The sequence below is a fragment of the Symphalangus syndactylus genome, chromosome 15 (genome assembly GCF_028878055.3).
Source record: "Symphalangus syndactylus isolate Jambi chromosome 15, NHGRI_mSymSyn1-v2.1_pri, whole genome shotgun sequence".
Lineage (NCBI taxonomy): Eukaryota > Metazoa > Chordata > Mammalia > Primates > Hylobatidae > Symphalangus > Symphalangus syndactylus.
The window spans coordinates 78,875,579-78,900,055 of record NC_072437.2 but is presented as its reverse complement, the minus strand read 5'-3'; the positions used below and the strand labels follow the sequence as shown (position 1 = coordinate 78,900,055).

The following is a 24,477-nucleotide window of genomic DNA, read 5'->3' as shown; positions in this document are numbered from 1 at the left end:
CAGTGGTTTTCTAACAGTGTAACAAGAACCTTTGAAGGATGTTTGGAGGTGGAGGGGGGCAGTGAGTAGGCAGCACTTTTTGCCCCATCCCCCTCCATCCCCAATTCAACTACAACAATTTCACATGTATAGATAATGCATGATGTTTCATAAGCTGGGCTTTTGTGCAGTATTTCATTTGAAGGAAGTGTTCCACTGCTAACAAATTTTTAAAGGAAAGGAAGAATTAGAAAGCCATTGTGTTAGGGATTATGTACTGGATTATTATTTCTCACAGGCTCTGAGAGCTTTCTTTCTGGAAAAGGTGCCGTTGACCCTCAGATTTAGATGACTCACTCCTCCCTTGACAGAAGAAAACAAGGCATTAGGTGTTACCTAAAACTAAGAGAAACAGGCTTTTTCATTACAATTCTTAAACATACCATTAAGTTTATATAGAATTTGGTGGGGGGGGGGGTAGGAATGGCCTTGGAAATTATTTTCACCAACCTTTTTGTTTTACAGAAGAGAAAATGGAGATTCAAAGAGGTTCAATGCTTTTCCCAAGGTCACACCGTTACAGTGCAAAGCCAGCACTTCTGACTTCCACTTCAGGGCTCTTAGCTGATGTTTCATCCCTGTTTCTTATAGCCATTTTATCTCTGTTCAAGTTGGTTTTTTTAAACCGTAATTCAGGAGCAAGTGTGTCATTTATGTAAGGTACTCTGTCTTCTACCCTTGGCACCTCACCATCCAAGGGAAGTATAATAGACAAACTTTTCTCAAAGATACCTTGATCAGAAAGGCTGAGTTAACTCCCAGGAGGAAGTGGAAACATATGACTCACAAATCAGCACCTGCCAGGGAAATTTCTTCTATCAAGAACTTAATTCAGTATCTGTAATTAACCTCTTTCCAGTAGCTCAGGAATGTTTCACAGGTTTAGAAATGGAGACCAGTCATCCTATCAGTTTAGGCTGTGAATAAATTCTTATCGCTACATGGAGATTGGACCAAAGGAGGTCGTACATACTTTTCTGAGTCCATTCAAACAAGAATTCAGAATTGATTCAATTGTGGATGTAGAAATATTGGCCAACCCAACCATTCAAAAACTTAAGTAGAGATGGGAGGGGAGCGTAGCTGGGGAAGTAGTTATTTCTCTGTAGTAAAAACACTGGGCCGGGTACAGTGGTTCATGCCTATAATTCCACTTTGGGAGGCCAAGGCGGGTTTATTGCTTGAGCCCAGGAGTTCAAAACCACATGTGCAATGTAGCAAGGCCCTGTCTCTACAAAAAAATACAAAAATTAGCCAGCTGTGGCAGCGTATGCCTGTGGTCCCAGCTACTCAGGAGGCTGAAATGAGAGGATTACTTGAGCCCAGGAGGTTGAGGCTGCAGTGAGCTGTGATCGTACCAGTGCATTCCAGTCTGGCCAGTGAGCAAGACCCTGTCTCAAAAGAAAACCAAAAAATAAAAACAACCAAAATGGATTTAGTGTCAGAAAACCTGGGATTTAACCAACACGCTTACGAAAGTCTGTTAGTCTCTCTAAGAATCAATTTCTGCATTTGTGACATAAGGATAACACTTACCCCAAAGCTTGTAGAGAAAATCAAAATGAGATGAGATACATGGAAGCCCTTTGTAAACTGTAACAAACTGTAATGTCAATAAGTGTATTGTCCTATTCTTTCAATGATCCTGGGAGGTGGTAAAACAGATACTACCCCGTGTTTTCAGAGCGGTTAAGTGATTTACAAGCATACAGAGTTAGAGACTTTCTAAGCCATCATTGTTTACAAGGTAGAAACAAGGTTTAGAGAGGTTAAGTGATTTTTCTCTAAGTCAAGTCAAAAAGCTTGTTAACGTCAGAGCCAAGTCTAGAATCCTTGACCTTTCAGTACATTATTCTTTTCACGTTGACTTACATGATACGAAGAAAGGTTAGCCAGCTAATGCTATAGGTTATTACATAACTAACACTAGGGTTCCACTGGCATTTCTCTTGACTTTTTAAATCACATATTTATCTTGTGATCCTGTGTAGCCCATAGTTAGTGGCACAATCTGAGAATGGTGTATTTATATTTCTAGAAGGACATGAGAATTTTACATCTAGTAGTTTTAATAAATAGCCTTAGATGATTGTCTTATACCTACTTACAATGTGGCTGCATAATAAAGCATAGCATCTCCTAAAGCCAGCAAATGGTTGTCCATCCTAATAGAAATTTACACATAAATCTTATTCATCAAATTGCTAATAGCACTTTGTCCTATACATTCTAAACATTGTAAATCATCATTCTTATTTGATGATAAACCACATCTTTGACCAAAATTTCAGCATTTGTTTTTGTTTGTTATACTTTTCTCTAAATGAACAACACTTCCAAAAGAAAATATAGCAAAGGGACATTTAAACAGATTTCTAAAGCAAAAAAGTATTTAAATTGGTCCTCTGCAGTTCAGGCTTTTCTTTACTACTGTGGCTTAATATTTATGTTAAATGCTAAACGTGAGACTGCACAGAGTTTTCAGGAATGCTCTGAAAAGTGCAGAAATCATGATCATAAAAATTTTGAGCTCACAAAAAATTCTGATCTAAATGTTAGGCGGTTTGATAATGACAGTGAGGATCTTGTTTGTTTATTGACTCCTGTGGCTCCTACATGGAAGCATGCTCAAGGCCCTATCAAGTTGGATTTCATGATCATCGCAGAAGCAAGATCAGGTGAATGGCAGATTTAGGAGTTAGAAAATGGAAATGAATGAGAGTATGCATCTTTTCCATTAGCCCACACAATTTCCAGGATTAGCAAATCACCATTTGTAAACTATGTTGGAATCCTTGGATAGCAGATACTAGATAATTTTGATGGAGGAGTATTGCTGGTAATGGAAGCTTAATATAATCTGCAGTAATGCCAGGGAATGGTCCACATTTGGATGTACTTTAGATTCCTCCCAAGCATTTTATTGACTTTTGGGCCACAGAATAATCCTCAAACCCATTTGGAAGATGAGAAACCAGGGCCTGCAAACTATTTTATAAGCTCCATCCTGTCGCTTAGGTGTCTTCTCAAGCCTTTGCAGTACTCACCAGGCACAGACAAAGGCTGGTCTTTCTGCAAGTAGCACTTTCCTTACCACAAATAAAGAAGAGATGAGAAAGAAAAAGGAAGGGAAAAAAAGAAGAAAGAAAGGGAAGAGGGAAGAAGGAAGAAACAGAAGTATACAACCCACCTTTCTTTGTCTCCTTTGCCTAGAAAAGTATAGTATATTTTTTTTCTCCTGGGCATATATTTAAATGATAGATAGATATATCAGTCACACAATCAAATGACAGATGGATAGTTGCTAAAATATTTCTGAAGGTTTTAATCAGCCAGTATCTTGTTTTAATAAAAGACCAGCTAAAAACTGTATTTGTTGACTGCCCTTTGACCAGTTACATTGACCCTGTGACAGACCATATGATCAAAGATTTCTATAGTCTCATTCACTGTCATCTAATTAGAAAGAACTCTAGCCATCAGTTAAAAGAGAGGATAAAGTCAAACACATTCATAGCCGTCTTACCTCAGCCCAATATAAGAAACCTAGTTCCATGTCAGGGAACTGATCTTATTCCCTCATGTGTAAGATCCTGTTTAACAGATTACTTCACCAGCCCATAATGAAAGCAACCTGCCTGGCACCTTCTCAGGAGAACTTTCCACTCTTGACTACAAACAGTTCCTGCCATGACCATTGTCAAATCAGTCGGGGCCTCCCTGGAGTGTGCTTCCATGGAAGGATTATGCAAGCTCTCTCCACATCTGTGCCAATCCTACCACTGAACCCATGGATGACCTTAGTCAAGCCTATGCTGAAGCCAGACATTTCCTATCCTGAGCAATTTCTAACAGCTGAGCTGAGCTGCTTTTAGTTTCAGTTTTTATTTGGTACCTTTTCACTCTATTGATAGCAAACTATACTAAGAATATTTTTTTTTCTTATATGGAATGTGTTACATCATTAGAAATCATTTACCTTTTTAATGCATTGATAAATTTCCTTCACTATTCTTTTATATTTAAACCAGGCAGAGAATAATCTCCCACCATCTCACCCCCACCCATGGCTCCACTCTGGCCCTCTTCTGAGCATGACCTTCCCATGAGGTGAGGTGTCTATGGGGCCAAAGGGCCTTTAAAGCCTGTTTCTAGATCATGCTCCTGGTACCTGGGATCCCCAACTATCCTCATCAAATGACCCCAAGCCTGCTTCCAAGTCCTGCGTGGGCCTCTTTCCTAAGTCCATCTTCCTAGGACAGACTGGCCAATTGTGTGAGCACTCCAAGGTCTGAGAGGTGGGCAGGGGGTAACTGTTGTTTATGATGGAGTGATGGAGTATGGATGTCAGCACTGGGTGTCCACACACATGCATTTGAGGTACCTCATGGGGTGGGACAGAGTCAGCTATGAAAAGAGAAGGGCATGGGCTATGTGGGCCAGGGGCCATTACTGCCCATGTGACCATGTTCTAGCACAGAACTTCCAGGAACCCAAGTATTTGAAATTTGGCCCTGGCTTTCCAGGTTATTATAACGTATATTTTATCAAAGTGGGAGGACAGAACATGTTTTATGTAACAGTTGGTAGCCTGATGTATAGCTTTTACATATTTAGACATCATATATAGGCCTCCACTTATTCCCTCCTGGGGATAACTGTTGGGTCTTCACCCCTAGCCACATCTCTCCCCCAGGACACAAGTTCAGCATATCTATAATGGGACTCATCTTCCCCAGGAAACCCTTCTTCTCACTTCCTATTTTTGCATAATAACAATTTCAACCAAATTTTTTCTGTTTCTTTCCATTTAGAACACAGCGGTTTCAGTTATGTTATGGATTGTTGTTTGTCAGCTAGCATGGGCTAACCACCATTTATCCCATGATTGCTGAGGGGGAAAAATGCATTCCAGCTTCAAACAGCTTATTTGTAGAAGAATGTAGCCCACATGCAAGGGGAAAGCTTCTTATTGCCCCAACTTGATTGCAAACTGTCTTACAGTATTTGTGCAATAAACATGCTAGGCACTCTCTTAGATTCTAGAAATTCAAAGAGAAATAAGCTGTGGCCTAACCTTCAAATAACTCACCATTTTAAAAGGAACATACATGAAAAGAAATAACTGCAATGTTATTTGTAGAGCAATGGCTCTACAACACCTAGAGTATGTGCAACTCAAAATTGGAGGGAACTACCTCACCCCAATTATAGTTTACCTCAGACCCCAAACTTTTTTTTCCAGACTCTGTGAAAGGGTTGCACTTGACTACCAGCTCTAGCCTTTCTCAGTAGACAGGAGTTTCTCATGTACATAGTGAGATTAGAGAATTAAACACACATCTGTCTCACTGCATTTCTTTATGGCCATATGTTGAGCAACTTTGGACAATAATGGTCCAAAGAGTTGAACATTAAAGAGCTAATGACTGTTCTTTTGTGGAGAAAAGTTTATAACTTTCTGGTTCTCTTGCATGTAGTATGACATCGTTGGACACTCTGGAGATGGCTACAACATTGGCCTGGTTCCAATTAACAAAATCCCCAAGGACAATAAGCAAAGACTAGAAATTCTGAAGGTAAATATATTTTGTTACCTCTGTATTATGAAAGCTTCTATCAGATTAGGTAAAGACTAAAAAGATTCATTGAAGAAGCAGCAGATACACAGGAAAGAAAAAAACTGTATCACAGACATTCAAGTATTGAACTGAGAAAACACCCATCATGCCTAAAATCCTTTTCTCCACCATGTAAAATTTAAAATTTGTCCCCTACATATTTTTAGGACACTTGGATTTAGATTGGGATTCTACAACCTGGGCCCCCTTGTATGTCCTATATGGCTCTTCTCAGCCCCTACATGTGCAGTAGAAGGAAAAGAATGACCCCTTTTAAAATTTTATTCCAATAGTTTTTGGGGTACGGGTGGTTTTTAGTTATATGGATGAGTTCTTTAGTGGTGAATTTTGAGATAGTGTACCCATCACCCGAGCAGTGTACACTGTACCCAATATGTAGTCTTTTATCCCTCACTCCCCTGAGAACCTCCCCCACCTTAGTCCCCAAAGTCCATTATATCACTCTTATGTCTTTGTGTCCTCATAGCTTAGCTCCCACCTGTAAGTGAGAACATACAGTATTTGGTTTTCCATTCCTGAGTTACTTCTCTTAGAGTAATGGCCTCCAGCTCCATCCAAGTTGCTGCAAATGCCATTATTTTATTCAGTTTTATGGCTGAGTAATATTCCATGGTGTATATATACCACATTTTCTTTATCACTCATTGGTTGACGGACACTTAGGTTGGTCCCATATCATTGCAATTGCAAATTGTGCTTCTATAAACATGTGTACATGTGTCTTTTTTATATTGATATAATGACTTCTTTTCCTTTGGGTAGATACCTGTTAATGGGATTACTGGATTGAATGGTAGACCTACTTTAGTTCTTTAAGGACCTTCCATACTGTTTTCCATAGCGGTTGTACTAATTTACATTCCCACCAGCAGTATAAATGTTCCCTTTTCACCACATCCACATATTTGCCTTTATTTCTGGGTTCTCTATTCTGTCTCATTGGTCTACGTGCCTGTTTTTATACCAGTACCGTGCTGTTTTGGTAACTATAGCGTTAGTATAATTTAAAGACTTGTAATGTGATGCCTTCAGATTTGTTGCTTTTGCTTAGTATTGCTTTAGCTATCTGGGCTCTTTTTTGGTTCCATGTGAATTTTAGGATTGTTTTTTCTAGTTCTTTGAAAAATAATGATGATATTTTGTTGGGAATTACATTGAACCTGTTGATTGCTTTGAGCAGTATGGTCATTTTCACAATATTGATTCTCCTCATCTATGAGCATTGGATGTGTTGCCATTTGTTTGTGTCATCTGTGATTTCTTTCATCAGTGTTTTGTAGTATTCCTTGTAGAGCTCTTTTACCTCATTGGTTAAGTATATTCCTAGGGTTTTGTGTGTGTGCAGCTATTGTAAAAGAGATTGAGTTCTTGATTTGATTCTCAGCTTGGTCATTGTTGGCATATAGCAGTGTTACTGGTTTGTGTATATTGATTTTGTAACCTGAGACTTTACTGAATTCATTTATCAGATTTTAGGGTTTTCTGGATATACAATCATATCGTTGGTGAGCAGAATGACCGCTTTTAGAGTGCTCTGTGTCCCCAATTTTATGTATAATTGATTTCACACACTTAAGCCTGCAACAGAAAAATGCACATCACAATTTTAAGTCAATTTCCTCCATCGTTATTGATGTGAGTACAATGTTTTTAGTATTATAACTTTCTTTATTGGAAACTCAACTTATTCCTTATTTTCCTCCTGTGTCATCTGCATCCTCCAATGTGATACCAAGTTTTATATTTTCTTATATTTTCTCACTTTAAGTGGAAGCTTGCACTTCCACTTAAAACTAAGTGCCCACTGTGATAGTTTTGGAATGATTCCTATATCTAATGAAATTCTATGCCAGATACAAATATCACTGTATACTGTTGTCACTCAAATATGCAAATTAAATAGAACTAACTTAGAACGTACTACTCATGGGTAATAATTGGTATGTATGCATGCTCATGGTCAATAGAAAAATAATCATATGGGCCGAATAGGAACAGCTCTGGTCTACAGCTCCCAGCCTAAGCGACACAGAAGACGGGTGATTTCTGCATTTCTGTTTGAGGTGCCGGTTTCATCTCACTAGGGAGCGCCAAACAGTGGGTGCAGGACAGTCGGTGAAGTGCACTGTGCACGAGCCGAAGCAGGGCAAGGCATTGCCTCACTCGGGAAGTGCAAGGGGTCAGGGAGTTCCCTTTCCTAGTCAAAGAAAGGGGTAACAGACAGCACCTGGAATATGGGGTCAGTCCCACCCTAATACTGCGCTTTTCCAACGGGCCTGGAAAACAGCACACTAGGAGATTGTGACCCACACCTGGCTCGGAGGGTCCTATGCCCATGGAGTCTCGCTGATTGCTAGCACAGCAGTCTGAGATCAAGCTGCAAGGCGGCAGCGAGGCTGGGGGAGGGGCGCCCGCCATTGCCCAGGCTTGCTTAGGTAAACAAAGCAGCCAGGAAGCTCCAACTGGGTGGAGCCCACCACAGCTCAAGGAGGCCTGCCTGCCTCTGTAGGCTCCACCTCTGTGGGCAGGGCACAGACAAACAAAAAGTCAGCAGGAACCTCCACAGACTTAAATGTCCCTGTCTGACTGACAGCTTTGAAGAGAGTAGTGGTTATCCCAGCATGCAGCTGGAGATCTGAGAACGCACAGACTGCCTCCTAAAGTGGGTCCCTCACCCCTGAGCAGCCTAATTCGGAGGCACCCCCCCAGTATGGACAGACTGACACCTCACTCGGCCAGGTACTCCTCTGAGACAAAACTTCCAGAGGAACTATCAGACAGCTGAATTTGTGGTCTCACGAAAATCCGCTGTTCTGCAGCCACCGCTGCTGACACCCAGCCAAACAGGATCTGGAGTGGACCTCTAGTAAACTCCAACAGACCTGCAGCTGAGGGTCCTGTCTGGTAGAAGGAAAACTAACAAATAGAAAGGACATCCACACCAAAAACCCATTTGTACATCACCATCATCAAAGACCAAAAGTAGATAAAACCACAAAGACGGGGAAAAAACAGAGCAGAAAAACTGGAAACTCTAAAAAGCAGAGCACCTCTCCTCTTCCAAAGGAACACAGTCCCTCACCAGCACCGGAACAAAGCTGGATGGAGGATGACTTTGACGAGTTGAGAGAAGAAGGCTTCAGACAATCAAACTACTCTGAGCTATGGGAGGAAATTCAAAACAATGGCAAAGAAGTTAAAAACTTTGAAAAAAAATTAGAAGAATGGATAACTAGAATAACCAATGGAGAGAAGGGCTTAAAGGAGCTGATGGAGCTGAAAGCCAAGTTTCAAGAACTACGTGAAGATTGCAGAAGCCTCAGTAGCAGATGCGATCAACTGGAAGAAAGGGTATCGCTGATGGAAGATGAAATGAATGAAATGAAGTGAGAAGGGAAGTTTAGAGAAAAAAGAATAAAAAGAAATGAACAAAGCCTCCAAGAAATTTGGGACTATGTGAAAAGACCAAACCTACGTCTGATTGGTGTACCTGAAAGTGACAGGGAGAATGGAACCAAGTTGGAAAACACTCTGCAAGATATTATCCAGGAGAACTTCCCCAATCTAGCAAGGCAGGGCAACATCAGATTCAGGAAATACAGGGAATGCCACAAAGATACTCCTTGAGAAGAGCAACTCCAAGACACATAATTGTCAGATTCACCAAAGTTGAAATGAAGGAAAAAATGTTAAGGGCAGCCAGAGAGAAAGGTCAGGTTACCCACAAAGGGAAGCCCATCAGACTAACAGCTGATCTCTCAGCAGAAACTCTACAAGCCAGAAGAGAGTGGGGGCCGATATTCAACATTCTTAAAGAAAAGAATTTTCAACCCAGAATTTCATATCCAGCCAAACTAAGCTTCATAAGTGAAGGAGAAATACAATACTTTACAGACAAGCAAATGCTGAGTGATTTTGTCACCACCAGGCCTGCCCTAAAAGAGCTCCTGAAGGAAGCACTAAACATGGAAAGGAACAACAGGTACCAGCCCCTGCAAAAACATGCCAAATTGTAAAGACCATTGAGGCTAGGAAGAAACTGCATCAACTAACGAGCAAAATAACCAACTAACATCATAATGACAGGATCAGATTCACACATAACAATATTAACCTTAAATGTAAATGGGCTAAATGCTCCAATTAAAAGACACAGACTGGCAAACTGGATAAGGAGTCAGGACCCATCAGTGTGCTGTATTCAGGAAAACCATCTCACGTGCAGAGACACACATAGACTCCAAATAAAGGGATGGAGGAAGATCTATCAAGCAAATGGAAAACAAAAAAAGGCAGGGGTTGCAATCCTAGTCTCTGATAAAATAGACATTAAACCAACAAAGATCAAAAGAGACAAAGAAGGCCATTACATAATGGTAAAGGGATCAATTCAACAAGAAGAGCTAACTATCCTAAATATATATGCACCTAACACAGGAGCACCCAGATTCATAAAGCAAGTCCTGAGTGACCTACAAAGGGACTTAAACTCCCACACAATAATAATGGGAGATTTTAACACCCAACTGTCAACATTAGACAGATCAATGAGACAGAAAGTTAACAAGGATATCCAGGAATTGAACTCAGCTCTGCACAAAGTGGACCTAATAGACATCTACAGAACTCTCCACCCCAAATCAACAGAATATACATTTTTTTTCAGCACCACACCACACCTATTCCAAAATTCACCACATAGTTGGAAGTAAAGCTCTCCTCAGCAAATGTAAAAGAACAGAAATTATAACAAACTGTCTCTCAGACCACAGTGCAATCAAACTAGAACTCAGGATTAAGAAACTCACTCAAAACCACTCAACTACATGGAAACTGAACAACCTGCTCCTGAATGACTACTGGGTACATAATGAAATGAAGGTAGAAATAAAGATGTTCTTTGAAACCAACGAGAACAAAGACACAACATACCAGAATCTCTGGGACACATTCGAAGCAGTGTGTAGAGGGAAATTTACAGCACTAAATGCCCACAAGAGAAAGCAGGAAAGATCCAAAATTGACACCCTAACATCACAATTAAAAGAACTAGAAAAGCAAGAGCAAACACATTCAAAAGCTAGCAGAAGGCTAGAAATAACTAAAATCAGAGCAGAACTGAAGGAAATAGAGACACAAAAAACCCTTCAAAAAATTAATGAATCCAGGAGCTCGTTTTTTGAAAAGTTCAACAAAACTGATAGACCGCTAGCAAGAGAGAAGAATCAAACAGATGCAATAAAAAATGAAAAAGGGGATATCACCACCGATCCCACAGAAATACAATCTACCATCAGAGAATACTACAAACACCTCTATGCAAATAAACTAGAAAATCTAGAAGAAATGGATAAATTCCTCGACAAATACACCCTCCCAAGACTAAACCAGGAAGAAGTTGAATCTCTGAATAGACCAATAACAGGCTCTGAAGTTGTGGCAATAATCAATAGCTTACCAACCAAAAAGAGTCCAGGACCTGATGGATTCACAGCCGAATTCTACCAGAGGTACAAGGAGGAACTGGTACCATTCCTTCTGAAACTATTCCAATCGATAGAAAAACAGGGAATCCTCCCTAACACATTTTATGAGGCCAGCATCATCCTGATACCAAAGCCTGGCAGAGACACAACAAAAAAAGAGAATTTCAGACCAATATCCTTGATGAACATTGATGCAAAAATCCTCAATAAAATACTGGCAAACCGAATCCAGCAGCACATCAAAAAGCTTATACACCATAATCAAGTGGGCTTCATCCCTGGGATGCAAGGCTGGTTCAACATATGCAAATCAATAAATGTAATCCAGCATATAAACAGAACCAAAGACAAAAACCACATGATTATCTCAATAGATGCAGAAAAGGCCTTTGACAAAATTCAACAACCCTTCCTGCTAAAAACTCTCAATAAATTAGGTATTGATGGGACGTATCTCAAAATAATAAGAGCTATCTATGACAAACCCACAGCCAATATCATACTGAATGGGCAAAAACTGGAAGCATTTCCTCTGAAAACTGGCACAAGACAGGGATGCCCTCTCTCATCACTCCTATTCAACATAGTCCTGGAAGTTCTGGCCAGGGCAATCAGGCAGGAGAAGGAAATAAAGGGTATTCAATTAGGAAAAGAGGAAGTCAAATTGTCCCTGTTTGCAGATGACATGATTGTATATCTAGAAAACTCCATTGTCTCAGTCCAAAATCTCCTTAAGCTGATTAGCAACTTCAGCAAAGTCTCAAGATAAAAATCAATGTACAAAAATCACAAGCATTCTTGTACACCACTCACAGACAAACAGAGAGCCAAATCATGAGTGAACTCCCATTCGCAATTGCTTCAAAGAGAATAAAATACCTAGGAATCCAACTTACAAGGGATGTGAAGGACCTCTTCAAGGAGAACTACAAACCACTGCTCAATGAAATAAAAGAGGATACAAACAAATGGAAGAACATTCCATGCTCATGGGTTGGAAGAATCAATATCGTGAAAATGGCCATACTGCCCAAGGTAATTTATAGATTCAATGCCATCCCCATCAAGCTACCAATGACTTTATTCACAGAATTGGAAAAAACTACTTTAAAGTTCATATGGAACCAAAAAAGAGCCCGCATCGCCAAGTCAATCCTAAGCCAAAAGAACAAAGCTGGAGGCATCACACTACCTAACTTCAAACTATACTACAAGTCTACAGTAACCAAAACAGCATGGTACTGGTACCACAACAGAGACATAGATCAATGGAGCAGAACAGAGCCCTCAGAAATGATGCCGCATATCTACAACTATCTGATCTTTGACAAACCTGACAAAAACAAGAAATGGGGAAAGGATTCCCTATTTAATAAATGGTGCTGGGAAAACTGGCTAGCCATATGTAGAAAGCTGCAACTGGATCCCTTCCTTACACCTTATACAAAAATTAATTCAAGATGGATTAAAGACTTAAATGTTAGACCTAAAACCATTAAAATCCTACAAGAAAACCTAGGCAATACCATTCAGGACATAGGCGTGGGCAAGGACTTCCTGTCTAAAACACCAAAAGCAATGGCAACAAAAGCCAAAATTGACAAATGGGATCTAATTAAACTAAAGAGCTTCTGCACAGCAAAAGAAACTACCATCAGAGTGAACAGGCAACCTACAGCATGGGAGAAAATTTTTGCAACCTACTCAACTGACAAAGGGCTAATATCCAGAATCTACAATGAACTGAAACAAATTTACAAGAAAAAAACAAACAACCCCATCAAGAAGTGGGCGAAGGACATGAACAGACACTTCTCAAAAGAAGACATTTATGCAGCCAAAAAACACATGAAGAAATGCTCATCATCACTGGCCATCAGAGAAATGCAAATCAAAACCACAGTGAGATACCATCTCACACCAGTTAGAATGGCCATCATTAAAAAATCAGGAAACAACAGGTGCTGGAGAGGAGGTGGAGAAATAGGAACACTTTTACACTGTTGGTGGGACTGTAAACTAGTTCAACCATTGTGGAAGTCAGTGTGGCGATTCCTCAGGGATCTAGAACTAGAAATCCCATTTGACCCAGCCATCCCATTACTGGGTATATACCCAAAGGACTATAAATCATGCTGCTATAAAGACACATGCACACTTATGTTTATTGTGGCACTATTCACAATAGCAAAGACTTGGAACCAACCCAAATGTCCAACAATGATAGACTGGATTAAGAAAATGTGGCACATATACACCATGGAATACTATGCAGCCATAAAAAATGATGAGTTCATGTCCTTTGTAGGGACATGGATGAAACTGGAAAACATCATTCTCAGTAAACTATCGCAAGGACAAAAAACCAAACACCGCATGTTCTCACTTATAGGTGGGAATTGAACAGTGAGAACTCATGGACACAGGAAGGGGAACATCACACTCCAGGGACTGTTGTGGGGTTGGGGGAGGGGGGAGGGACAGCATTAGGAGATATACCTAATGCTAAATGACGAGTTAATGGGTGCAGGAAGTCAACATGGCACATGGATACATATGTAACGAACCTGCACATTGTGCACATGTACCCTAAAACCTAAAGTATAATAATAAAAAAAAAGAAAAATAATCATATTTGTTAAAAAAAAAAGTTTCTCACCCATGGCTTTTGTGCAACTTCTCTTACCTCCAGACAATGCATGCCCACTCTCAGTTCTGCATGAGTGGGGACCACACGTTAGAAGGGACAGAACATGCCATCAAGGAAATTGTCAAAGAAGAAGCTGATGAGTACTTTGTCGTCGTCTTGAGTGATGCAAATCTGTCACGATATGGAATACATCCTGCTAAGTTTGCTCAGATCCTCACAAGAGACCCTCAAGTAAATGCTTTTGCCATTTTTATTGGCTCTTTAGGTGATCAAGCACCCAGGTAAGTGTCATCTGAGCATACAGAAAAGGGCAGATACAGAGATACTAAGTAGCTAACACATGCTGTTTTATAGGCTTAGCACCATGAGGGACAGTGAGGCAGATGGAGGAAAAACAGAAACTAGAGTTGCTAGCCTCAAGGGGTTTATAATCTAGTTGAGGGGATAAATTCTAGCTTTTGTTTAGATGAACAATAATAATTTTAAATTAATTATTTTTTAGTTTATATTTAAGCCACTAATAAATCATTACCAAATTGATTTGTCACTAATAAATTGGATAGTATTTTATACATATGGCACTTTATATCAAGCTCCTAAGCTCAGGCTAATCATTTTGTGTTCAAATCATATTAAAAATCATGAACATCTACTATTTTCCTAGCATAGGAGATAGTGTGTGTGTGTGTGTGTGTGTGTGTGTGTATGAATGTCTATACATATGTAGACATATATATACACATATATGTATTACATCCCCATAGAGACATCACCTACATATATGCATGCCTGTATATATATAGACACACTCACATGTATCCCTTCTTACTGCTGGAGAGACAAGGCAGGTGAAACACCTGGCGACAACATAAGATAATATACCTATAGTTAGATACTACACTGAATATACTAAATATTCAATAGAGAATCTTATGATCAGACAATAAATACCAGTGGGTATGATCTGAAAGAGATCTGGAAACAGTTTCATAACTTGAACACACTTTTATCTTTTTGAATTACAAACAGAAAGAGCTCATGGTTTTTCTGTGTTTAAAATACCTGCAAGAAACACAAAACACCAGTGAAAGTAATCTTAAAAAAAAAAAAAAAAATCCCTGCCTATAGCACGAAGGGCCTACCTTTTTGTTATTCCACCCCTTTTACTTGTCATATTCTGTGACTGGAAATGTTTTAATATCCAAAATGCTAGCAGCTTTTTCTCTTTCTATTCCCTTTGCCCTGCTGCAAGGTTGCAGAGTGTGGTTGAGAACAGACTTAATATCATGTAGTTACAGTCATTTTATGACATGACTTTGCATTCTTCTTAGTTTTTACAAGTTAGCGCTTTGCATCTTTTAGAACCTCCACATCCTCAAACACAAACTATGCCTTTTCCACCCAGGTTTTCCTCAGCATCAGCCCAGTATTAGGCAGACAACAAGCTCAACAAATACTAGTTGAGATGAAATGGCTATTTTGTCTTTCTAGTGAACAGATCCTGCTTGAATACTTAAGAAAGCACAATAATACCCTTGTGGTTTCCTAGGGAAATGGTCCAACATCCACTGGCAAAAGATACGTTGCAGAATTAGCTGGCTTACCAGGCATGCCAAATATACGATACTACACAGGACGGTTGAATTTTATTAAATGTCATCCCAAAGCCAGACTTCACTGGCACAGTGAAAGAAGGCGTTCTTTTGAAGAGAACTGTGTCTTACAGTTTTGTTGCCTTCAAAATGGCCTTTTGTTCCAAATGATAAATTAGTATTTAAAAAATTATCGTAACTTCAATGACATGCTATTTTTGAGGATAATTCAAATCAAAACCCATTATAAGTTTTTAAAAATTTACTTAAAAATGAGTTGGAAAAAATTTCGTAAGCCTGTATAACCTCAGTGTCATTGAAGCAGTAATTGGACAATCCAGATCGCATTTCACATTGTGTGATGTGGACCAAAAAAAAGAGAGGCAAAGAGAGAGAGAAAGAACCACTCAGGGTTTGGCTGGGCAGCGTTTTTAGAGGCCTGTTTTCTAAGGAAGGAAAAGCACTTAGAAATACAGTGTGAGGTCAACATATTTGCTAGACCCAGGAGGTGAGCTGATTCCATATGAATCCCTATGGCTCTGCTATACCAAAAGAATATGAAATACCAAGAAATGGCAGTAAAGAAAGGAAGAAAACTTTTTCTTTTCGAATTCGCTGACTTTCTCACTGAAAAGACCTTTCTTTCAGTTCCCTGCTTTTGCTGTGTCTTTCCTTGTTGCTCTTCCAAGCCTTTCATTGTTTAATGACAACTAATTCAATGGTAGGCAGAGAGCAAGGTATTAGAAAGTAAAAACTTCCTTTCCTAAGAAACCATTAGGAGACTGTGGTTTGCCAGGGCAGGAGGTGGAAGGGAGCCCCATTTACAGTGGTAACTTCCTTTCCCTTTCCATCCTGGCAGGCTTCAGAGAACTTTACCAGCTGGTCGGTCTTTCGTTGCCATGGATACCAAGGATATCCCTCAGATTTTACAACAGATCTTCACCTCCACCATGTTGTCGAGTGTCTAAGTGGTGCCCTTCATCACCCTGATGACACCGGGATTTGAAATAAGACAGGAATAAAGAGTATTCTGAAAAAAAGAAGATTCGGATGAAGTGAACCCATGCAGTGACTGGATGATTCCGGCATTCCTGGGTCTTCCTACACTTGCTCAGTAATGAGAATTCAGAAAAGCAGCCAGAAGGAGACTTGAACATGGAAAGTTTAGAAGTCATTAGGGCAAGCTAATTGACCTGCACTTTATCAAAGGTTGGGGTTAAAGGAAGGTGGTTTTGAGAACTATGTGTTTGGTCTATTTCCAAAAACCTGAGGGGGAGAAAATACTTTGCTTTTGCCTTAACACATCATCTGGTCACCTTAGAAAAGAGACCCCATCAAACTGAGCCTTTGATGTCACATTCTGACACAAAATGCAAGTCTGTGCAAAACTCATCAAAATGCTCCTATCCAATAATTATTTTTATTTTCTCCCTGCTCTGTATTGACCAGAAAACAATGATTTTATAATATTTAACCCACCAAAAAGTCCCTCCAACAGCAATATTTTATGAAAGGCTGGCTGTTCTCAATAATTTCATTTTCTTGGCCAAAGCCAAAAGGAATAAAAAAATCCTTGGAGTGCTTGCCTTTCCACGTGACTTTTAAAAGGCTCTTAAAGAGCAAATGTCCTCTTCTTGCTGCTAGAGTGGGAGGAGAAAGATATCTTGCCTTAAAAGTTTACTGTTTCTTCTGTTCTTCTAGCATCTCTCAAAAAATTCACAGTACTCCATTTTGGGGTCCAAACTGTAATGCTCAAAATAATAAATGCTTACAAGAAAATTATTTATTGAGAATATTCATATAAAAATTACCTAAAGCAAAGTAAAAAAAAGTAAAATCAAGGTGGTATATTTGAAGTGAATGGTGATTGGAGATTTCTTTAGCTGTAACAAAAAACAACTTTTTTTAAAGCCTCATTCTTTTTTCTTTCAAAATGTACCTTATTCCCACACACTCTTGGGCTGACCTTTATTTTATCAATAGGCTCAATATCACTTTGTTTAAAATCAGATGCTTCAGCAAAAGTCATTCTCTCTTTAACCATACAATTTAAAAACTCCTCTTCACTATTGACAGCAAAATCAGAAACGTTAGGGCACCAGTGAGTTGAAAACACTGGTCTTAAGTTGGAAAAACTATTATTAATAATATTATCCTATCCATCCATATATATTGAAATTGTACAGGTCCAGAATTTCATTTTAATTAATTATAGGAAAGAAGAGAAGATAATACCCATTTGTTCTATCACCCCCTCTCCCTATCATTGATTATCAAATAAAAGCAATCTGATTTCCAGCACGGTACTACCCGGCGAGTTTGCATGGCTTTCTTCTTCCTCTAGTGAGACACCTGCTCCATGTATTGAACCATTCAATGATGCAAACAATTTCAATCCAATATGTATCTTTAAAAATGTAATTGCATTCCAACAGTCGCCACAACAGCAGCTAGCATTTACTGATTATTTACTGTGAACCAGGTATATGCTAAGTGATTGCATACATTATTTCATTCATCCTCACAACAATGCATGTAACGGGGGTATTTTTGACCCTATTTTGCAGATAAAGAAAGTGAGGCTCAGAGAACTTAAGTCACTGTCCCAAGATTCCTGTTACTAGATCTTTCACTAACTATTCATGGTACCATTAATGTTAGGTAACATGGGGTACCTTAAAATGGTGCCGTACCTTAAGATGGGGCCAGTTCCGGGTTCTTCTCCTCTCCTTGACCAGGCACTGTCTGAACCCACCAAAGGAGGGCCAATCAGAAAGAAGCATCTCCCACCTTCCCTTGGGCCCGCCCCTAGCCCAATCCACGTAGGCCCAAGGGATATAAAACCCAGCACACCAGCAGCCCTCTCTCTCTTCTCTTCCTTCTCCTTGTGTGGTGCTGCTCAATATCTCCAATAAAGATCTCTTGACCGCGACCAGTGTAGTTTGGTCTCCACCCGGCCCCTTTCACTGGTGCCGTGACTCAGATCAGGACTCCCCACCCCCCTCAGTGGAACCCCGATCCCTTTCGGGCTCAGTCCAGACCCCGGCCGGTCTTCGCTCATTCTCCTGTTCGCCAAGCTGTTCGCCCAACATCGGCCTCGTCTCGGTAAGTCTTCCCCTCCGGGGTCTACCTCTCTAGGCAGGCAAGAGACCCCATGAAGCACCTCGCCTCAAGCCCCCAAGGCCACGGTAGACCCCAAATAGCAAAACTGGCCAACATATCCCCTAGACAACCAAAGCAAATGGCCCACTTATGGGTCTCTCAATCCTAACATTCTCCAGGATCTCTACAATTATTGCGGGCAAAATGGGTAGAGATCCCATATATCCACGGCTTCTTTCTCCTACAGGATAGACCGAACCTTTGTCTCCCTTGCAAACCGCAGCAGCTCCTTGCCGCTCTTAAACTGCCAACCTCTCCCTCTGCCCCTGACTTTGACCCAGCTGACGAACCCCCCCATACCACCACCCTCCGCCGCAACCTCCGGCCGCCACCCAACCGGAAGTCGCCCAGCCTCCCGCTCCCCCCCCCCCCACGCCCTTAACCACCTATCCCATCAGCCCCGGCCTTCAGTCCTCCCCACCACTCGCTCAAAGTCGCACCCCCCGCTTGCCCCCCTTAGAGAGGTGGCAGGAGCTGAAGGTATTGTCCGAGTCCATGTCCCCTTTTCTGTGGCTGCCTACACTTCCAATTCTGCTTTCCAATACCTCATCCAAGCTTATAGCCTTACATCTATATGATTATCTCTAACACTCTCCTCCCTGAGGAGTGTAGGCGAGTCTAGGAACAAGCTCGAACTTATGCAGATGAGGTTCATCAAACAACCCCAGCCCTACTGCTAGGAGCACAGGCAGTACCTGAGCATGAGCCCAATTGGGATTATAACACCCAAAATGGAGTATCAGCCCAAGACGATTTCGCTACCTGCATCATAGCCAGTCCACGGAGGGCAGCTCAAAAGGCAGTTAACTTTGAAAAACTTCATGAAGTCATACAGGATAAAAATGAAAACCTGCCTGCTTTTCTATACCGCCTTACACAGGCACTCCAACAATACACCAACATAGATCCCAAAACCCCAGACAGTAGGCAACTCCTCATGTCCCATTTTTTTGCTCAGAGTTTTCCTGATATCAAAGGTAAACTAAAAAAACTGGACAAAGGCCCCCTCACCCCTCAAACTGAGATCTTAGCGATGGCATTTAAGGTGTATCACAATCGAGATGAGAAGGTAAAGAGGCAAAAGTACCAGTTACTGGCACAAGCCCTTCAAGCCTCCCCTCGATCACACAGCCATAAGTTGTCGTCTGCCCATCCATCCCAACGTCAGCCCCCAGGGCCCTGTTTCGAATGCAGAAAGGCAAGGCACTGGGTCCGAGAGTGCCCAAATCCCACCGACCATGTCCTAAATGCCACCAATCTGGCCACTGGGGCATAGACTGCCCCGGCTCCCAAAGGGGGGCCGGGCCAGCCACCATCCCAACTCCCGATCTTCTAGGATTGGCCATTCAAGACTGACGGGGACTTGGGACTTCCTGACACAAATCATCACCACACAGGAGCCCAGGCTCTCTTTAACAGTGGATGGACGTCCCATCACCTTTCTCCTAGACACCGGAGCTACTTTCTCGGTTTTAGGGGAATTTTGGAGCGCCACTTCCCTCTTTGGATCTCCCGTAGTTGGGGTCAGAGGCCAAACCATACGTCCAAGAGCCACTCCTCCCCTCTCCTGCACTTTCTCCGGCCACATCTTTTCCCATTGATTCCTAGTATGCCACAATGCCCACTCCCTTTGTTAAGAAGAGACATTCTCTCTAAATTTAAAACCTCCATCACCTTCAACCCAATCACCCTCCCGCAATCCACCTCACTCATTGCCTTGGTGGTGAGTTCCATAGATCAAACTCCTGCTCCTACTCTACCTTCGTTCCCAGCCACCGTCAACCCCATAGTGTGGGACACCACCACCCCCTCATTAGCACTGTCCTCCCGTACAAATATTCCTTAAAAACCCACACCACTTCCCCAGCCAACCCCAATATCCTCTCCCCATCTCCAGCCTGAAAGGATTACAACCAATTATTTTAGACCTCTTAAGAAAAGGGTTCCTCAGGCCAACCCATTCTCCATTTAACACCCCTAAAAAAACCCAATGGTACGTTCCACCTCATCCAAGACCTCAGCTCTTATCCTCTATTCCTTCTAGTGCCACACATTTCTCAGTCATAGATCTTAAAGATGCCTTTTTCACCATTCCCCTCTCTCCTCAGTCACAAGACGTGTTCGCCTTCACTTGGACTGACCCAGACACTAAACAGTCACAACAGCTCACATGGACAGTGCTTCCCCAAGGGTTCAGAGATAGCCCCCATATCTTTGGTCAAACTCTTGCCTCAGACCTACAAAAATTACACTTTCCCCAGTCCACCCTCCTACAATACGTTAATGACCTCTTCCTATGCAGTCCCTCTCTAACTGTCTCACAAACTAACACCATCTCTCTTCTCAACTTCCTTGCTGACCGAGGCTACCGAATATCCCCCCAAAAGGTCCAGCTCTCCCTCATTCAAGTCACCTACCTAGGAGTCCTCCTTGCCCATGACTCAAAGGCCATCACCCTAGACCAAAAGTGCTTCATTAGAAGTCTTCCCATCCCAAAAACCAAACGAGATACTCTCCTTCTTAGGACTAGCAGGCTACTTTAGAACTTGGATCCCCAACTACTCTTTATTAGCAAAGCCCCTATATGATATCTCCAGAGGTACCTCATCTGAGCCTGTAGAGGCCACAGTCAAGCAGCCCTTCCTGTCACTACATGAGCACAATGGCTTGGCTCTTGGAGTCCTAGGTCAGATGCATGGACCCACCTTTGCGGCAGTTGCATACCTATCCAAACAATTCTGAGAGCGAACTCGGCCCACAGGGAACTGAGTTTTCTCCTTTCCCTCCTCACTCGTCCAGCCTGGGTTTCCTCCCTTCTCTCGCTCAAAAAATCCTGGTACCAGGTAACCCACGGCCCTCAGCCTTACAGAGGCCCATCAGTTCTTTCGTTCCGGTGATGACCGGCTTGAAGGTTCTGACTCGCAACACGGCCATTGGCTAATAGGGGGCGCCCTGTTCAGCCAGCCGCCATATACATATACCCCTTCCTCTCTCACCATGGGAGGCTCTGCATCCCTGCCGGCTGACTAGACCCCACCATGTGAGGGTGGGCCCCCTGGCTGCAGCCTACCTACTACTTCAAGAGTCAAAGAAATTAACGTTTAGGGCAGCTGTTGTCATTACCTCCCCCCATCAACTCAAGGAACTCCTGACCTACAAAAGTCTACAAACCCTTCCCCCTTGCCACGTACTGTCTCTCCTAGTTTCCTTCCTGCACGATTCTGCTGTAATTTTCCAAACATGTGCACCCCTCAATCCCGCCACCCTCCTGCCTGTCTCTCCTTAAACACAAACCCACAAACCCCTCTAAAGCCAGGCACGCCCGTACCCCACAACCCGCTCAAAGTTCACATTTCTAAAACCCCCTCCCTTCCTTCTATTCGTAAGGCATACGCTGCCACCCTCATGCCTGCTCCGAGCCCACTCTTTTGGCTCTCCGCCTCTTACATCTTCTTCTACGGACCCTCCTCCGCAAACAGGCCCCCTTCACAACCCTACTACCTGTTCAAAGAAACCTACAACGCTAACCGGAGGTCACAAACCAATGTCATCAGTTACACCCGATGCTCCATCGACGCATCCTCAGTAAACCTTCCCCTCCCTAAACTCACCATAATAAATAGTGGTTAGGACCTTTATTTCCACATGTTCCACTTTGCCAGTTGCTTTCCACACCAACAATCCCATAGCGCCTGTAAAACTGAATGGCCCCAAAACTATGGGTGTCCCTGGACCAGCTATGTTATGAATTAAATCACCAAAAAAAAAACAGACAGACCCCATTCATATATTATGTCACCAAAACAATGCCTCATCTCGAGCAATTCACATCACCGACCCAGCCAACGCAATCTGGGGCCAGGCAGCCACAGGGGGAATATACCCAAGCAATGCCTGGTCTTATCCAGCACAAACTATAACCATCACCCGTACCCTAAAAACTGACTCCCAACAGGTTCTAGACGAAATTAACACAACACCTCTCAGGTCCCTACTTCCGATTGTTTCTTATGCGCAAACATCAACAAACCCCCTCTTGCTGCGGTTCTCCATAAACACAAGCAACTCCTCCCCCCACTGACCACCGGCTTTGTAATCTCCCATGTCCCCCTCCTTGCCAACCTCAGCATCCTTATTCCTACCTGTTACAACACAAGCTACCACCCCCCATCGCCCCCCAATGTAACATGCAAACAAACTGTCACCCCCCCCAATTTTCCCTCAACTCACATTTCTCTCCTTCTCTGAAGGCCTTCAAGCCTATCAGTTTAATCACCTTAAACCCAACTCTCCTGAGGACCGTCGGAAAAAAAAGCAATCTTCCTATCTATCGTGCTTGGAATCTCTCTAACAACCTCTCTCATAGGTATACAGCGTATCCCAATTTTCAGACGGCCATTGAGGAAACAGCTCAGTCTCTAGCCACCCTCCAATGACAAGTCACATCTCTAGCTGGTGTCACCCTTCAAAACCGCTGTGCCATCGACCTACTCACAGCCAAAAAAGGTGGTACTTGCATAGAACTGTTGTTATTACATTAATGAGTCCCAAGTAATCGAAACTAGCATTAAAACCTACATCAGACAAAACGTAAACTAATGAATGCTAGCACTACTCCCTCCCTTTGGGAAACCCTCAAAACCCCCCTCTTAGCTTGGCTCCTTCCCTTTTTAGGCCCCCTAATGGGTATCCTCGCTTTCTGCGCACTACTCCCCTGCCTCATTAAGTTTCTCTTCCATATCTAACCAAACATTTAACCAGCTTCTCCTCAGAAACTGCCAACTTTTAGCCACCAGCGAGGACGGGACAGATTCCACAGACGGGCTCACAACCTGCTAACCCAGGCCAGTCATGACAACCACCAACCGATTCCACAAATTTCTCAACGATCTCCATGCCGACAGCTGGCTCATCACCAACCCATCCCTGCCCCTCAACTGGCTCATGGCACTGGAGGATCTATATCTACAAGGAACATTACCCCACGCAGAACCCTGACAGTTCTCCCTGTGCCCCCTCCCCACAGCGCCCCCACTCAGCAGGAAGCAGCCAGATGAACCACGACGCCCATTTTCCCCCATTTAAGAAAACAAAAAGGGAGGAATGTTAGGTAACATGGGGTACCTTAAAATGGCACCATACCTTAAGATGGGGCTGGTTCCGGGTTCTTCTCCCCTCCTTGACCGGGCACTGTCTGAACCGCCAAAGGAGGGCCAATCAGAAAGAAGCATCTCCCGCCTTCCCTTGGGCCCGCCCCTAGCCCAGTCCACTTAGGCCCAAGGGATATAAAACCCAGCACACCAGCAGCCCTCTCTCTCTTCTTTTCCTTCTCCTTGCGTGGTGCAGCTCTATACCTCCAATAAAGATCTCTTGACCACCACCGGTGTAGTTTGGTCTCCGCCCAGCCCCTTTCAATTAACATCCTCATTTTACAAGTAAAGAAACTGAGGCTTAGAGAAGTTCAAGAAAATAGGCCACACTCACAGCCAGGCAGGGGCAAAGCTGGGCTTCCAGCCTCCAGGCCCCTCGATGCCTGTGTGTCCCTCGCAGTCCCACGCCTCTTGCTGCATCTCACAAATGTACGTGTCACACTCCTGCTGCCTTTTTCTCTTCCTTCCAGTGTGGCTTCTCTTCTTGTACCCTGTCCACATTCACAGGGCTCTCTTCCTCTCCCTTTCCTCAGAAAGTCTATCTGCCCATATTCGAGCACTCAGAGGTATGGGAACCGAGGACATGGGACACTGTCGGGAACACTTCTAACTGCTCCTTCCTTGCTAGGCACAGCAGCGATCTGAGGAAGTGCCCTTCCAAGTGGCAGCTTAACCCCAAGCGTTTCCCCTTAGCTAGCGGGTCACTGCCCCTGAAAGCCTTTGGAAGTGGAATCCAAGGGAGATTAAAGGAACAGC

General features: G+C 42.5%; 1 protein-coding gene across 4 annotated transcripts in view; it reads left to right on the top strand.

Annotated features, from left to right (window-relative positions):
• VWA8 (von Willebrand factor A domain containing 8) overlaps positions 1-17,715 on the top strand; it is a 458,897-nt gene extending 441,182 nt beyond the window's left edge. For 3 of the 4 annotated variants that reach the window (XM_055244723.2, XM_055244724.2, XM_055244728.2), the window contains 3 exons: positions 5,520-5,618; positions 13,860-14,098; positions 16,269-17,715. In XM_055244723.2, coding sequence (XP_055100698.2) covers positions 5,520-5,618; positions 13,860-14,098; positions 16,269-16,377 — 447 coding nt within the window. In that variant the 3' untranslated portion in view covers positions 16,378-17,715. The remainder of the gene's footprint in view (positions 1-5,519; positions 5,619-13,859; positions 14,099-16,268) is intronic. The other variant, XM_055244727.2, reaches the window with a different exon arrangement.
• Positions 17,716-24,477: the final 6,762 nt, after the last annotated feature.